The 16,367-nt window shown below is 41.7% G+C and overlaps 1 protein-coding gene across 9 annotated transcripts in view; it reads right to left on the bottom strand.

Annotated features, from left to right (window-relative positions):
- Window positions 1-16,367, bottom strand: part of HLTF (helicase like transcription factor) — a 111,284-nt gene that overhangs the window by 5,632 nt on the left and 89,285 nt on the right. For all 9 annotated transcript variants that reach the window (XM_079763930.1, XM_079763932.1, XM_079763931.1 and 6 more), the window contains one exon: window positions 5,498-5,578. In XM_079763930.1, the coding sequence (XP_079620056.1) occupies window positions 5,498-5,578 (81 nt within the window). The remainder of the gene's footprint in view (window positions 1-5,497; window positions 5,579-16,367) is intronic.

The following is a 16,367-nucleotide window of genomic DNA, read 5'->3' as shown; positions in this document are numbered from 1 at the left end:
CATTGATATTTCTATCTCTCTCCCCCTCTCCCTTCCTCCCTGAAATCAATAAAAGAGAGAGAGAGAGAGAGAGAGAGAGAGAGAGAGAGAGAGATCAATGGAACAGAAGAGAGTCCATAAGAGACCCATGTAGTATGTATGATAAAAGTGAAATTTCAAATCAAAAGAAATATAAAAGGATGGGCTTTTCAAAATAAATGATAATGAAACAAATGGGTCTTCATTTGAAAAAAAGAATAAAATTAGAATCATATCATGAATCATAAATAAAGAACAATATTTCAAACAAATCAGAGGTAAATGTTAAGAGATTCAGTTTTAAAATCTGAAAATAAAGCCTGTTCTAAGAAGACCTTAAAATCTGGAAGACATAAAGAAAGATGCTGACATGTTTTACATCATAAAAATTTTAAGACTTTCTCATGACAAAGAAACACATAAAGTTCAAAGATAAGCAAAAGCTTGGGATAAACAATATTCAATATATATAACAAAACATTTAAAATCAGAATGTATAAAGAAATTTTTTATACTATAAAACTGTATTTATACTTTTTGAAAACTAGGCAAAAGATATAAACAAGCAAGTCACAGAAAAAAATATTAACAAACAACAGATACCAGTATGTGAAATATCCTCAAGGTCTTAGGTAAATGCAAATTAAAGGGTACTTTTTTGACCATCACATAAGAATAAATTTACATAATTCTCATATATCATAAAGTCTACTTTGAAAACAACATGAGAGTTATCTAATAAAAAATAATAAATCCAGAATTCTATTTCCTAACCTATCTTGAAGAAGTATTTGTATACTAGAGGCCCGGTGCATGAAAATTCATGCACTGGAGGGGGTGTCCCTCAGCCCAACCTGCCCCCTCTCACAGTCCGGGAGCCCTCAGGGGTGGGAGGCAACCCGGTGATCAGGGGAAGGAGACACCCCATCACACCTCTGCTGCTGCCACTGCCGGCAGCGCAAGCCTCGGCCGGCCCTGGTTACCTGCTTCTAGGGCCGGCCCTGGGCAGCTGTGCAGCCGCCAACCGAGTCTTGCCTGTGCCTCAGGCTGGCCCTGGGCGGTTGGGGGAACTGGGGGACTCTGGAGGCAGGTGCACGGGGCTGAGGGGACTGGGCACTACCATCTTGTGGCTATGGGTGCCGTCAACTTTGAGGGCATGGCAGTCAATTAGCATATTCCCTCCTTATTAGCTATGGGCACCGCCAACTTTGAGGGTGGGGTAGTCAATTAGCATATTCCCTCCTTATTGGCTGTGGGTGCCTCCATCTATGCGACGGCATGAGGGTCAATAGGCATATTCTCTCTTTATTAGGTAGGATATGCACAGATGCATGTAATATAATGCTCATTATAGCACTATTTTTATTAGCAAATAAATGGGACTGATGAAATAAATTATGATGTATCTATATGTAGGCATTAAAAAGAAGGGTTTGTAGAGTAGTCAAATTCAGAGACAAGAAGTAGAAGGGTGGTTGCTAGGGGGGAATAGGAAGGAATGATGAGTTATGTTTAATGGGTATAGAATCTCAGTGTGAGATGAAAAAGTTCTGAAGATGGATGGTGATTGTGACTGCAACAATAATGTGAATGTACTCACTACCACTGAATTGCACACTTAAAAATACTTTTTATTATTTTAAATACTACATTATGTATATCTTACCACAATAGAAAACAAAAGAATAGGTTTGATCTAAATGTACTTATATGAAAGTCTCCAATATATACTGTTCAGGGGGAAGAAAGCATGTTGCAAAATAATAAAGTATGATCCCAGAAAATATTTTTAAATTTATTTTTATTGTTGAGAGTATTACAGATGTCCCCCATTACCCCACCTGTGCCCTCCTCCATCTGGCTCCCACCCTAGAGGTACACATTAAGTATGAATGTATGTAAACATAGAGAAAGGGATTTGAATAGCATATGTTAAACTACTGGTGGTGGTTTTCTCTGAAGAGGATAAAAGTGATATTCATATTTTTCCTAGGCTAAAAGTATGTTTCATATTTGAAATATGAAAAAGCTGAGTACTTACAAGATATATGAAAATACTCAGCAGAGATATTATGAAAACTTGAATAACAAAGTAACAAACCAGCTAGGGCCATTGATCTCTTTTTATCCTATTCCCGGGACAATATTACTGGCATAATTACTATGGTTTTATCCTATATAATAAAGAGGTAATATGCAAATTGACCCTCACACCCTCAAAAGATGGCTGCCTATGACCAGGCTGGCAGGGGCGTTAGTGAGAGATGACCAAACGACTGAACAAGCAGGCTGCGTGGGGCGAACAGGCCGGTGGGGGGGGGGGGCAGTTGAGGGTGACCAGGCCAGCGGGGGGGGCAGTTGGGGGTGACCAGGCCACCAGGGTTGGGGGAGTTAGGGGCGACAAGGCTGGCAGAGGGGGGAAGTTGGGGACAACCAGGCCGGCAGGGGGGTAGTCGAGGGTGATTAGACTGGCAGGGGGGGCAGTGAGGGGCCACCAGGACAGCGGGGGAGAGCAGTTGGGGGCAACCTGGCCGGCAGGGGGGCAGTTGGGGGTGATTAGGTTGGCAGGGGGGGCAGTGAGGGACCACTAGGCCAGCGGGGGCAGGGGAAGTTGGGGGCAACCTGGCCTGCAGGGTGGGGGCAGTTGGGGGAGACCTGGCCAGCAGTGGGGGGGGCAGTTAGTGGCAACCAGGCCAGCATTGGGGGCAGTTAGGGGCGATCAGGCCAGCACGCAGAGGCAGTGAGGGGTGATCAGGCTGGCAGGCAGGTGAGCGATTAGGAGCCAGCGGTCCAGGATTCTGAGAAGGATGTCCAACTGCTGGTTTAGGGGCCTAAACCGACAGGCGGACATCCCCCAAGAGGTCCCGGATTGGAGAGGGTGCAGGTTGGGCTGAGGGGACCCCCCCCTCCATGCTCAAATTTTGTGCACTGGGCCTCCAGTATAGTATATTTTGACAGTTTTTATATAGTATATTTTTAACCACGAGGGAGATCATCCCTGCAGAGGCTACTGTGAGGAGCAAGAGGTCCCAGCCCCACACCAGACCCCCACCCAGGGCCTCAGAGCTGGGGAGAAAAGTCCCTGTAACTTCAGGCTCTAAAAACCAGTTGGAATTGTAGCAGAGGGACATGGAGGCTGCCAGAGATACAGGTGTCCCTCTTAAAGAGCCAGGCACAAATTTACTCAGATTTTCTTCCTCTGATCTCCAGTGCCAGGAAGTGTTGAGGGACCCAGACACATATGTGGAGGAACTGGATTGTCTGGCATGGGGCAGGAACTTGGGGATGGCTTTCAGGGTTCATTGTTCCTATGCCTAGACCTCCCCTGTCCCAGGGGTGATTGGCTTGGCAACCATTACCGGGAGTCCCCATAAACCTGAGCACATGTGTTTGCTCTGCCCTGGTGATTCACTGAGACCCCACCCTATCCAATTTGCAGCCCCACCCAAGCTGTTTGTAGCAACTTTTCCATATGAATGTCCTGTCCTGGTTCAGGCTTCAGGCTTTCCTACAATCTTTCAATCAAGCTGCAACTGTTGTCAGCATGGCCCATACCTATCAGTAAAAGGCCCAAGACCTGGCACTGGCACCAGCACCAGCCTGCCTTGCTTCAAAGCTGGGCCTCACCTGGACACTTCCAAATCCAATACAAATAAGAGGAGTCTGCATATCTCTCTGCTGCTCCTGCCAGGTGGCCCCAGGCACTGGCTGACTTTGCACCTTCCTGGAGACCCAAGAGCCAGTGCACCTGGTGGACAGCTTTAGACCATACAGGATTACAGCTCTACACATCCACAAGCAACACACTCAAGGGCAGACTGAGTGAGCACCATAGCCCCACTGAAGCAAGTCCTGCTCCACAGGGTTTTATTGTGCACAGCAGCTCTTCCACTGTAGTTGCAACTGGTCCTCACAGCCAACCGGCCTGGAGGTCAATTCCTCCCATTGACGCCAACAGCAATCAAGTCTCAACTACAACAAGACTCTGCACACAGCCCACAAAGGGGTGCACCTAGAGTGCCCAGCTCAGGAGACTGGGAGGCTGAGCCACTAAGCCCTACAGGACACCTACCACACAAGGTCACTCTACCAACTCCAAGAGACATAGCAGCTCTACCCAATACATAGAAACAAACACAGGGAACTGGCAAAAATGCAGAGACAAAGAAACATGTCACAAATGAAAGAAATGGAAGAAAGCAAACTACTGGGTACAGAGTTCAAAACCACGGATATAAGATTACTCAAGGATCTTCAAAAGAATGCCAAAGATGGAAAATGATCAGTCAGAAATTAAGCATACACTTACTGAAATAACAAATAATTTTCAGGGATTCAACAGTAGACTAGAGAATTCCGACAATCAAATCAATGATTTGAAATTTGAGGAAGCAAAAAACTCACAATCAGAAGAGCAAAAAGAGAAAAGAATCCAAAAATATGAAGATAGTGTAAGGAGTCTCTGGGACAACTTCAAGCCTACCAACAGTCGCATTATGGGGTGCAGAAGGAGAAGAGAGAGAGCAAGAGATTGAAAACCTATTTTAAGAAATAATGACAGAAAACTTCCCCTACCTGGTGAAAGAAATAGATTTACAAGTCTTATATAAATATACACATTACCTATGGACATAGACAGGAAGCACAGAGAGTTCCAAACAAGAGGAACCCAAAAAGGAACACACCAAGACAAATCATAATTAAAATGACAAAGGCTAAAGACAAAGAGAGAATCTTAAAAGCAGGAAGAGAAAAGCAGTTAGTTACCTACAAGGGAGCACCCATACGTCAGCTGATTTCTCAACAGAAACTATGCAGGCCAGAGGGAGTGGCAAGAAATATTCAAAGTGATGAATAGCATGGACCTACAACCAAGATTACTCTACCCAGCAAAGCTATCATTTAGAATTGAAGGTCAGATAAAGAGCTTCACGGATAAGAAAAATCTAATGGAGTTCATCACCACCAAACTAGTATTACATGAAATGTTGAAGGGTATTCTTTAAGAAGAGGAAGAAGAGTAGGAGGAAGAAGGAGAAGGAGAAGAAGAAGAAGAAATATGAATAATAAAATGGCAATAAATACATATCTATCAACAATTGAATCTAAACATCAAAATAAATAGATAAGAAATCTAATGAACAGGATAAACTGGTGAACAACATAGAATCAGAGGCATGGAAATGGAAGAGAATGATGATTTTCAGAGGGGAGAGGGTAGGGGGGGTGGGAAGAGATCAAACAAAGATCTTATATTCATATAGACAATAGGATGGCAAACACCTGGGGTGGGGTGGGAACCGGGTGGCGGGGAAAACGAGGAACATCTATAATACTCTCAATAATAAAAATTAAAAAAAAATTTAAAGACATATACAAATGTGTATATTAATTTTTAAATTTTAAATATTCATGCATTATTTGTATAACTTGAAAACCCTTAAAACCTAATTTTAAGATAAATAGCTTCAGAACTCACTTTTGTAATGATGACTTCTTGCTTCTGTCCAAGTCTATGGCATCTGTCAAAGCACTGATCTTCAGCAGCTGGATTCCAGGCCTAAAAAACAGAACATGATCTGCTTTATCACCACTTTGTTCTGCCTCTTTCATTTCAGTATTCATTCACCATTTTCCCCCTTTATTTTTAACCCTCATCCGAAGATATGTCTTCATTATTTTAGAGAATAAGGTAGAGGAGGAGAGAGAGAAAAACATTAATGTGAGAGAGAAGTACCAATGCCCCCACCACCACCCCAGTATGCACTACGACCAGGGATCAAACACACAACCTAAGTATGTGCCCTGACCAGGAATCAAACCCGCAATCTTTTGGTGTACAGGATGATGCTCAAACCAACTGAGCCACAAATACTGACATTATAAATGCTGTGGGACTAAGAATCCACACTCCCCACCTGGCTGGCATGGCTCAGTGGTTGAGCTTCGACTTATGAACCAGGAGGTCACAGTTCAAATCCTGGTCAGGGCACATGACCTCGTTGCCATTTTGATCCCCAGTGTGGAGCATGCAGGAGGCAGCCAATCGATGATTCTCATCATTGATGTTTCTATCTCTCTCTTCCTCTCTGAAATCAATAAGAATATATTTTTTAAAAATCCACACTCCCTTCAGACTTCCAATCACTACTTTGATAGGCAGGTATTCTCCCCAATCATTTCACCTCAGTACTTCTACTATTTAATGCAGGGCCTAATACAAAGAAAGCACACAGTGTAAATGATTGTTGATTAATCACATAATAATTCCTGATTTTTCCCCCCATTTTAAAGTAGATCTATGTCTGCTTAACAGAGAGAAAAAACGTTTACATATCCTTTTAAATAACTTAATTTGTATCAGAAAAGATGTAATAGGGTCCACTTATGAAAATTTTTTTCTCCTTTTGCTGGTCTTTGGTTCTATTTTTTCACTTTCCTCCACTCATTAAAAAAACAAAAAAGTACAAAAAATATTTCAAGAGTAATCAAAAGTCCAAAATATTAAGATTTTATTGATGTAATTTTCTGTATCTATCTTTGAAATCAGTTTGACTTCAAAACTGAACTAAAAAAGTAACATTAGCTCTAACGTAAGCATTATCACAGAAAGTCTTATGGTGAAGAATATAACAGTGAATTAACTAAAAAGGAAGAATAACTGAAAAGATACAGAGTTATGCAGTCTAGAAAAGATAGGGAGGGGGAAAAAATGGCAGCCAAATAGGCAGACATGTCATGTAACTTCGCCCGGGGCCAGATTGGAAAAAGCAACTAAATTGGAGAACAGCTACCCAGAATTAACAAATTAGAAACAGCTGAGAAGATAATTTTCAATAAGGAAGTGCAGAGGATGCCTGGAGAACGGTAGGAGTGGGGATCTGTGCTGGAGAGGGATGCCCGACCTCTGGGCCGAGAAGGTGAGCTGTAGGCTGCAATGCACCAAAGCAGCAGCATCTTAGTAACAGGTGTAATACCCAATTGTGGAAAAGGAAAACCCACAGGGCTGCTAGTGCCTGGGGAATTTAGACCTGGGATCACAAAAGACAGCCTGAAAAGCGACCCAAGTGGTTTGGTGCCGCGGGGAGAAAAACCCAGTTTCGTGGTTGTTTGGCTTTTGTTTTGTTTTGTCTTTACTTTTATTCGCTAAACCCAGATTACAGGACTTTTCAGTTCCAAAAACTCACCCTAGGGCCTAGGCTCTGGTTCAGGGAGAAGTACGGATTTGTAGAGCCTCAGGAGAGACAGGGCTAGGAGACATGGCAGGACTCTAACTCTCCAAATCCAAGTGGCCATTTCTCCCCAGAAGAGCTAGCCCTTCCCAGTGGCCTCAAGGCGGGAATACAGCCTGCCACACCCTGCCTGCATTTAGAACTATGCAAAGGAAACAAAGGCTCTGAATAGCCCCAAAGAGCCCTCAGTGGCTGGGTTGGAAGAGGCGCTAGTGCGCCCCACTGTTCTGGGAACCAGACTGATTAAAACACCAGGCTGCCAGCCAAACCACTGGTCTCCATACGAGGATCTCTGACCAACAAAGGCCAGAGCTATATTTTGGGCCACTCTCGGAGGAGTGGCCCTGGGTAGGGGAAAATACATCCATCTGATCCCCAGATAGCGAAACAGCACCAACCCCATTTAAGCCCTGACAGAAACAGATGCTTGTGTAATTAAGATTGACAGCTGGCAGACATGCAAAGCATGCAGATTGGTCCTGCCTGCTTGCAGCCAATGCCTATGGAGATAGACACAAGCAGAGGAGCAGTGGATCGCTTGGAGCTTCAACATGGTGCTAATCACCAAAGACAGTTGTCAGGAACTAACTACCTAACAGGAAGCCCAGAATTGGCAGATAGAACAGAAGAGTAGGGTCCTAAACCAGCTCACAAGGGGCATTAAAACACGGCTAAAGTGAATGACACCACATTTTTAATATTTTTTGTTAATTTTTTAAAAATTCCTTAGTAGTATATATTTAATTTTATTTTTTAATTGTTATTCTATTTTATTTTCACCTTTTTCTTCCTCGCTTCTCCCTTTTTCATCCTGTTTTTCTTCTACTTTCCCCACTTTAGCTTTTACCTTTTCTTTCTTTTTACCACTTGCTAAAAAGTAATTTTCTTTGTCTGCTTTACCGATGTGTTATTATTATTGTAGTCTCTGTTGCCTTATTCATATATCTAATCTCCTCTTCCCTGCTCCTACTCCATTTCCCCTTCTCTTTTCTGTTTTTTAACTGTTCAATATTATTTCCCTTCTCCTCTCTTGCTCCTTTCTTCTCCTAACTTTTTAAATGGTTTCACTTCCTAAATTCAGGCCTATCTGCTCTCTTCTCTATTCTCCTTTTCAAAAATTAAAAAATAAATATTTTTTCTTCTTATCCACTCTCCTTTGTCCTCCTCTGTATTAAACAGTGGTTCTTCCACTATTCATCCAATTCCTTAACCTTTTTTCTGTATTTAAGCTATGCCTCTACAGATTCTAACCCCTCTTCTTCTGGATGTGTTTTGTTTGTGCTTTTTGGTTTATTTGTTTGTTTTGTTGTGTTGTCTCTCCATATTCTTTCCTTTTTTATATTTTTCTTCTTTCTTTCTTTTTTTTTTTTTTCTCACGATCTTTTTTTTTTGCTCTCTTTCCTCTCTCCTGATTCTCTTTTCTCTGGTGGCCACTCATATTGGGGATATAGGTGTCTTGTGTACAGTGTTCTGTTCCTTTTATGTTGTGTCTTATGTTTCATTTTGTGCTGTTCGGTCAGCACCTCCACAATGGTTGGCATGACATGGTAAAGAGCGAGCCACATAACCAGACACCCTGAATGGAGACTCCATCCATGAACAGGACAATAACATTCAAGACCCAACTATATCAAGAGAACCCAAACATCTCAAATAGGGGGCATCCCTAAGATACTCATCCCAGAAGACCTGAGAGACTGAACCACTGGGTCCCACAAAACATTTACTACATAAGACAAATTCAAAAAAAATCTGAGTGCATAGCAGTTTGATCTAATACATAGAAACAATAACAAAGGAATAGCAAAAATGGGGAGACAAAGACACAACCCCTGCATGAAAGAAAAGGAGAAATCACCAGAAAGGGAAATAAATGAAATGGGGGCAAGCAAATTGTCAGAGAACAAATTCAGAGTAATGGTTGTAAGGATGCAAAAAGGCTGGATGGACATTCACCAACATGAGTAACAATCAAGTGGAAATGAAGAATGACATAGCTGCAATAAAGAACACAATGGGAAATAAGAGACAGGAGACAAAATGGCAGCTGAATAGGCAGATGTGTTCCGTGCCAGAGCAGATAGAAGGAGCATCTAAATTGAATAATATCTACGCGAATTTGGAAAAGTAGACACAGCTGTTGAGACAATTTGCAGCTGGCAAGGTCAGGGAACAGTACGATCGGGGATCTGGGCTAGAGAGAGTTACAAGATCTCTGAGCCGGGAGGGTAAGAAGGAAGCTGCACGGCACCAAGTCTGTGTCCCTTGAGGACAGGTGTAATATCTGACTGTGGAAAGGAAGTTCACAGGGCTGCTGGTGGCAGGGGATTCTAGATCTAAGTCCATAGCTGCAAGAGGCTGAGCCTAGGGGGGGCGGCCTGAAGAACTGCTGAAGCTGTGTGGTGCCAGGGGGAGAGAGACCTGTAGTGAAGCAGTTGTTTCCCCTCTTTTTGGTCTTTGCTTTTATTCACTACACCAAGTTCATAAACCCTTTCAAATGCAAACACTCACCCTTGGCTGAGTTGCAGGTGGAGGTGCGGACTTGTGGAGTCTGGGGAGAGGCTGTGGAGAAGGGCGGGTTGGGGAGAGGTGACCGGGAGTCTGGCACTGGGACATTCCTAACACTCCGGACCTAAGCAGCCATTTTCACCTGAAGAGCTAGCTCTTCCCAGCAGTCTCTAGGCAACCAATACAGCCACACCCAGACTACACTCTGAGTGGTACTAAGGACACAAAAAAAATCTGAATAGCCCTTTAGAACCCTCAGGGACTGGGTTGATGAGAGGCTCTTCGGTCCTGGAAAGCAATACAGCAACCTCCCTAACTACACCCCTGTCAAAAACGGCCACTTGACAGATTAAGATTGACAGCAGGCAGAGAGGCTAACTGGTCAGATTGGTCCTCCTACTGGCAGTCAAGGCGGTGGAGATAGGTACAAACAGATCGCTTGGAACTTCAACACAGTGCTGACTACCTAAACAGGAAACTGACAAGTGGCAGACAGTACAGAAGAGTGGGATCTTAACCCAGCCCCCATGGGGCATTAACACTGTGCTAAAATGAACGACACTTCACTTTATATTTTTATTTTATTTTTTTATCATTTATTTTAAAATACTTCTTTATTTTCTTTTTTTATTTTTTTCCACATTGTCTTTCCTTCAATTTTTATTTTTAATTAATTTATCTTATTTATTATCTTACTTTTAAATTTTTTCTTTTTTCTTTTTCTTTTTAACTTTCTTTCTCTTTCTTTTCTTCTTAACCACTCATCCTCTTTCTATCTCCTCTATACTGAACCAAGGCCCTCCCCATATTCATAAAATTCTTTAACCTTACTTTCTGTATATAAGCTCTGCCTATACAGATTCTGCACCCACCTTCTTTTCTGGGTGTTTGTTGTTTGCATTTTTTGGTTTATCTCTTTGTTCTATGGTGTTTTCTCCATATATATATATAATATAAAAATATTATATATATATAATATTTTTTTTTATTTTTTTTCCTTTTCTTCCTTTTTCTTCTTTTTCTATTTTCTCATACCACTTTCTCTCTCTTCAATATCATTTGTGCTCTCTTTTCTCTCCCTTAATTATCTTTTCTCTAGTGGTCACTTATAGTGGGGTTATCGGTGTTGTGAGTACATTTGTGTTTTGTTCCCTTTGTGTCATGTCTTGTCAAGGTGAATTTTATCCTCTTTGGCCAATGTGGTAGAGAGCAAGCCACATAACCAGACACCCGGAGAGGAGACTCCATCCACGAACAAGACAATAACACTCAAGACACAAATACAAGAAGAGAACCCATATATCCCAAGTAGGGGGCATCCCTAGATTGTGCAGCCCATAAGAATGGAAAGACTGCATCACTAAGTCCTACAAAACATCTATTATATAAGACAAACTCAAAAAATCTGGGTGACATAGCAGTTTGATCTGATATGTAGAAATAATCACAAGGGAACAACAAATATGGGGAGACAAAGAAACAAACCACATTCAAAAGAAAAGGAAGAATCACCAGTAAAGGAAATAAATGAAATGGAGGCAAGATATTTGTCAGAGAAAGAATTAAGAGCAATGGTTATAGAGATGAAAGACAAATTCAATAACGTGTAAGAATCGTGAGGAAATGAAGATGAATCAAGGGGAAATGAAGGATGACACAGCCAAAATAAAGAACACAATGGAAAGTTTCAACAGTACACTAGAAGCAGCTGAGGACTACATCACTGAGTTACAAGACAAGGTAGAAAAAACCACCCAACCCCTAGCTGGTTTGAGTCAGTGGATAGAGCATTGGCCTGTGCACTGAGGGGTTCCAGGTTTGATCCCAGTCAAGGGCACATGCCCAGGCTTCGGGCTCAATCCCAGTGTGGGGTGTGTGGGAGGCAACTGATTGATGATTCTCTCTCAGCATTGATGTTTCTATCTCTTTCCTTCTCCCTTCCTCTCTAAAATCAATAAAACATATTTTTTTAAAAACCACCTAAGCATAGCAGCAACTGAAAAGAAAACTTAAAAGCAGGAGGAGAGCCTAAGGGAGCTTTGGGATAAGACGAAATGAAACAACATCCACATAATAGGGGAGCCAGAAGAGGAAGCAGAGCAAGGAATAGAAAATCTGATTGAAGAAATAATGACAGAAAACTTCACTGATGTTGGGACGAATAAAACAACACAAGTCCAATAAGCACACAGAGTCTCAAACTAGATGAACCAAAAAAGACTGATACCAAGACACATCATAATTAATTGGAAAATATCAATGACAAAGTAAGACTCTTAGAGGCTGCCAGAGAGAGACAGAAAATTACCTACAAGGGATCTCCCAATAGAATATCTACTCATTTCTCAACAGAACCACATCAGGCCTAAAGGGAATGGAAAATAATATACAAAACCAAGCAAGGTTATCATTCAAAATTGAAGGTGAAATCAGGAGCTTTACAGACAAAAAAGGGCTATGGAAGTTTATTATTACAAAGCAAGAAATGCTAAAGGTACTGAAGTAGGAGAAACCAAGATGGCGGCATAGGTAAACACCTAAATTGCTGCCTTCCACAACAATTTCAAAACTACAACTAAAAGACAAAATGGACATCATCCAGAACCACAGGAAAGCTGGCTGAGTGGAAATTCTACAACTAGAAGGAAAGAGAAAAGCACACTGAGACTCAGAGGAAGTGCGGAAGGCAGAGGTACGGAGGCGCGCGTGGAGAGGGCTGGCAACTGCGTACGTGGCTAGCTTTCTCAATCGGGAGGGAGACAAAAGCTCCCGGCTGTTCTGAACTCCAGTTCCAGGTGAGACTCTGGGGACCCAGACTCATTTGGGGAGAAACTGGACTGTCTGGCAGTGTGCAAAACTCCAGGGCGGCTTTCTCTCAGAGGTGCTTGCAGCGATTACCGCGGGACACTGAGACCCAAGGGCCTCATAGGGCAGGGCTGATGGGAAGCCATTGCTGTCTGCTCTGCCCTGAGACTCCACCCCATCCAAGCTGAGCACAGAGGCTTTTGCAATTTTGCAAGTCTTGTGTCATAAGGTTGTCTCCAGCACAGAAGTTCTCCCAGTGTAGACACAGCTGATCCTCACAGCTGATCCTCACAGCCTCTCCTCCCCTCCCCTCCCCTCTCCTCCCCTCTCCTCCCCTCTCCTCCCCTCTCCTCCCCTCTCCTCTCCTCTCCTCCCCTCTCCTCCCCTCCCCTCTCCTCTCCTCTCCTCCCCTCTCCTCCCCTCTCCTCCCCTCTCCTCCCCTCTCCTCCCCTCTCCTCCCCTCTCCTCCCCTCTCCTCCCCTCTCCTCTCCTCCCCTCTCCTCCCCTCTCCTCCCCTCTCCTCCCCTCCCCTCCCCTCTCCTCCCATCTCAATTCCTCCCAGTGATACCAACAACAATCAAGGCTTAACTACAACAAGACTGTGCACACAGCCCACAAAGGCATGCACCAAGAGTGTCCACCTCAGGTAACTGGGGAGGCTGAGCCACTGGGCCCTATAGGACACCTAAAACACAAAGCCACTCTATCAACTCAGGGAAGCAGCCAAAATATGGAGACAAAGAAACAGGTCACAAATGAAAGAAATGGAGGAAAACAAACGACTGGATATAGAGTTAAAAACCACGGTTATAAGGTTTTTCAAGAATTTCCTAGAAAAGGCCAATAAATTTAGCGAGACCCTCGAGGATATGAAAAAGGACCAACTAGAAATTAAGTATACACTGACTGAAATAAAAAATTATATGCAGAGATCAAACAGCAGACTAGAGGACTGCAAGAATCAAGTCAAAGATTTGAAATACGAAAAAGCAAAAAACACCCAACCAGAAAAGAAAAAAGAATCAAAAAATATGAAGATAGTGTAAGGAGCCTCTGGGACAACTTCAAGTGTACCATCATCTGAATTATAGGGGTGCCAAAAGAAGAGAGAGAGCAAGAGATTGAAAACCTATTTGAAGAAATAATGACAGAAAACTTCCCCCACCTGGTGAAAGAAATAGACTTACAAGTCCAGGAAGCGCAGAGAACCCCAAACCAGAGGAATCCAAAGAGGACCACACCAAGACACATCATAATTAAAATGCCAAGAGCAAAAGACAAAGAGAGAATATTAAAAGCAGCAAGAGAAAAACAGTTAGTTACCTATAAGGGAGTAACCATACGTCAGCTGATTTCTCAACAGAAACTATGCAGGCCAGACGGGAGTGGCAAGAAATATTCAAAGTGATGAATAGCAAGAACCTACAGCCAAGATTACTCTACCCAGCAAAGCTATCATTCAGAATTGAAGGTCAGATAAAGAGCTTCACAGATAAGAAAAAGCTAATGGAGTTCATCACCGCCAAACCTGTATTATATGAAATGCTGAAAGGTATTCTTTAAGAAGAGGAAGAAGCAGAAAAAGGTAAAGATAAAAATTATGAACAACAAATACATATCTATCAACAAGTGAATCTAAAAATCAAGTGAATAAAAAATCTGATGAACAGAATAAACTGGTGAATATAATAGAATCAGGGGTATAGAACGGTAGTGGACTGACAATTCTTGGGTGGAAAGGGGTGTGGGGATGCGGGAAGAGACTGGACAAAAATCGTACACCTATGGATGAGGACAGTGGGGGGGTGGGAAAGGCAGAGGGTGGGGTAGGAACCGGGTGGAGGGGAGCTATGGGGAAACAAAGAGGAACAACTGTAATAATCTGAACAATAAAGATTTATTTTTTTAAAAAAAGGTACTGCTTTAAAAATTAGAAATAGAAATAGAAGGAACACAGGTATAAAGAATAAAAATGGCAAGAAACAATTACCTATCTATAATAACCTTAAAAATAAATAGATTAAATGCTCCAATCAAAAGGCATAGGGTTGCTGAAAGGATAAGAAAATATGACCCATACAATTGCTGGGTCTAAAAGAGACCCACCTCAGAACAAAGGACCCACACAGACTGACAGTGACGGGATGGAAAATATTTTTTCAGGCAAATGGAAATGAGAAAAAAGCTGGGATAGCAATACTTATATCTGACAAAATAGACCTCAAAGTGAAGGCCATAACAAGAGATAAGGAGGGCCGCTTCATAATACTAAAGGGAGCAATTCAACAAGAGGATATAACCCTGGTAAACATATATGGACCCAATACTGGGGCACTCAAATACATTAAAAAAAAAAAAGACTTCTGGAAGATATCAAAGGAGAGATCAACAGGAACACAATCATAGTAGGGGCCTTTAATACCCAATTGACACCACTGGGTAAATCCTCTAAACAAAAAATCAGCAAAGAAACAGCAGTCATAAATGACTCACTAGATTAGATGGATTTAACGGATATCTTCAGAGCATTTCACCCCAAAGCTACATTCTTCTCAAGTGCATGTGGGACACTTTCAAAAAAAGACACAGGCAAAGTCTCTTCAAATTCAAGAAGATAGAAATCATATCAAGCATCTCTCAGATCACAATGGCATAAAATTAGAAATCAAGTACAATAAAAACCAGGGGAATAAAACCAAACACTTGGAGGCTAAATAGCATGGTATTAAATAATAATTGGGTTACCGAAGAGATCAAAGAAGAAATAAAAAGCATCCTGGAAATAAATGACATTGAAAACATAATAACCCAAAATCTATGGGACACAGTGAAAGCAGTCCTGAGAGAGAAGTTAATAGCTCCATAGGCCTACCTCAAAAAACAAGAACGAGTACATAGCACTCAATAACAAAGGAGCAGCAAAAATGGTAATAAATTTTTTAATCCCAAGAATTAGAAAGAAGGCAACAAGAAAAGCCCAGAGTAAGCAGAAGGAAGAAAATAATAACGATCAGAGCAGAAATAAACGACAAAGAGACAAAATAAAAATCAATAAAACCAAGAGCTGGTTCTTTGAAAGGATAAACAAGATTGATGAACCTCTAGCCAGGCTCACCAAGAAGCAAAGAGAGAAGAACCCAAAATAAAATCAGAAATGAAAGAGGTGAAGTAACAACCGACCTGACAGACATACAAAGGATTGTAAAAAGATACTACAAACAACTCTTCTTCAACAAACTGGACAACCTTGATGAAATGGATATATTCCTAGAAAAATATGACCTTCTAAAACTCAATCAGGAAGAATAAAAAAACCTCAATAGGCCGATAGCCACTGATGAAACTGAAACAGTAATTAAAAAAACTTCCAGCAAACAAAAGCTTTGAACCGATGGCTTCACAGGGGAGTTTTACCAAACATTCAAAGAACTAAAACCTATCCTTTTCAGACTATTCAAAAAAATTCAAGAGGAAGGCACACTTGAAAGCTTTCTATGAAGCCAGCATTACCCATATCCCAAAACCAAATAATAACACTACAAAGAAAGAGAATTACAGGCCAATATCCCTGATGAACATGGATGATAAAATCCTCAACAAAATTCTAGCAAATCGGATTCAGCATTACATTAGAAAGATGATACACCAAAACCAAGTTGGATTTATTCCAGGGATGAAAGGCTAGTACAATATCTGCAAATCAATAAATGTGATACATCAATAAACAAATTGAGAGACAAAAATCACATAATCATATCAATGGATGCAGAAAAGGCATTTGACAAAATCCAACACCCTTTCTTG

This window comes from Cnephaeus nilssonii (genome assembly GCF_951640355.1).
Source record: "Cnephaeus nilssonii genome assembly, chromosome: 3".
NCBI classification, from domain to species: domain Eukaryota; kingdom Metazoa; phylum Chordata; class Mammalia; order Chiroptera; family Vespertilionidae; genus Cnephaeus; species Cnephaeus nilssonii.
Note: the sequence above shows the minus strand (reverse complement) of the source record. Positions and strands in the feature narration are given on the sequence as shown.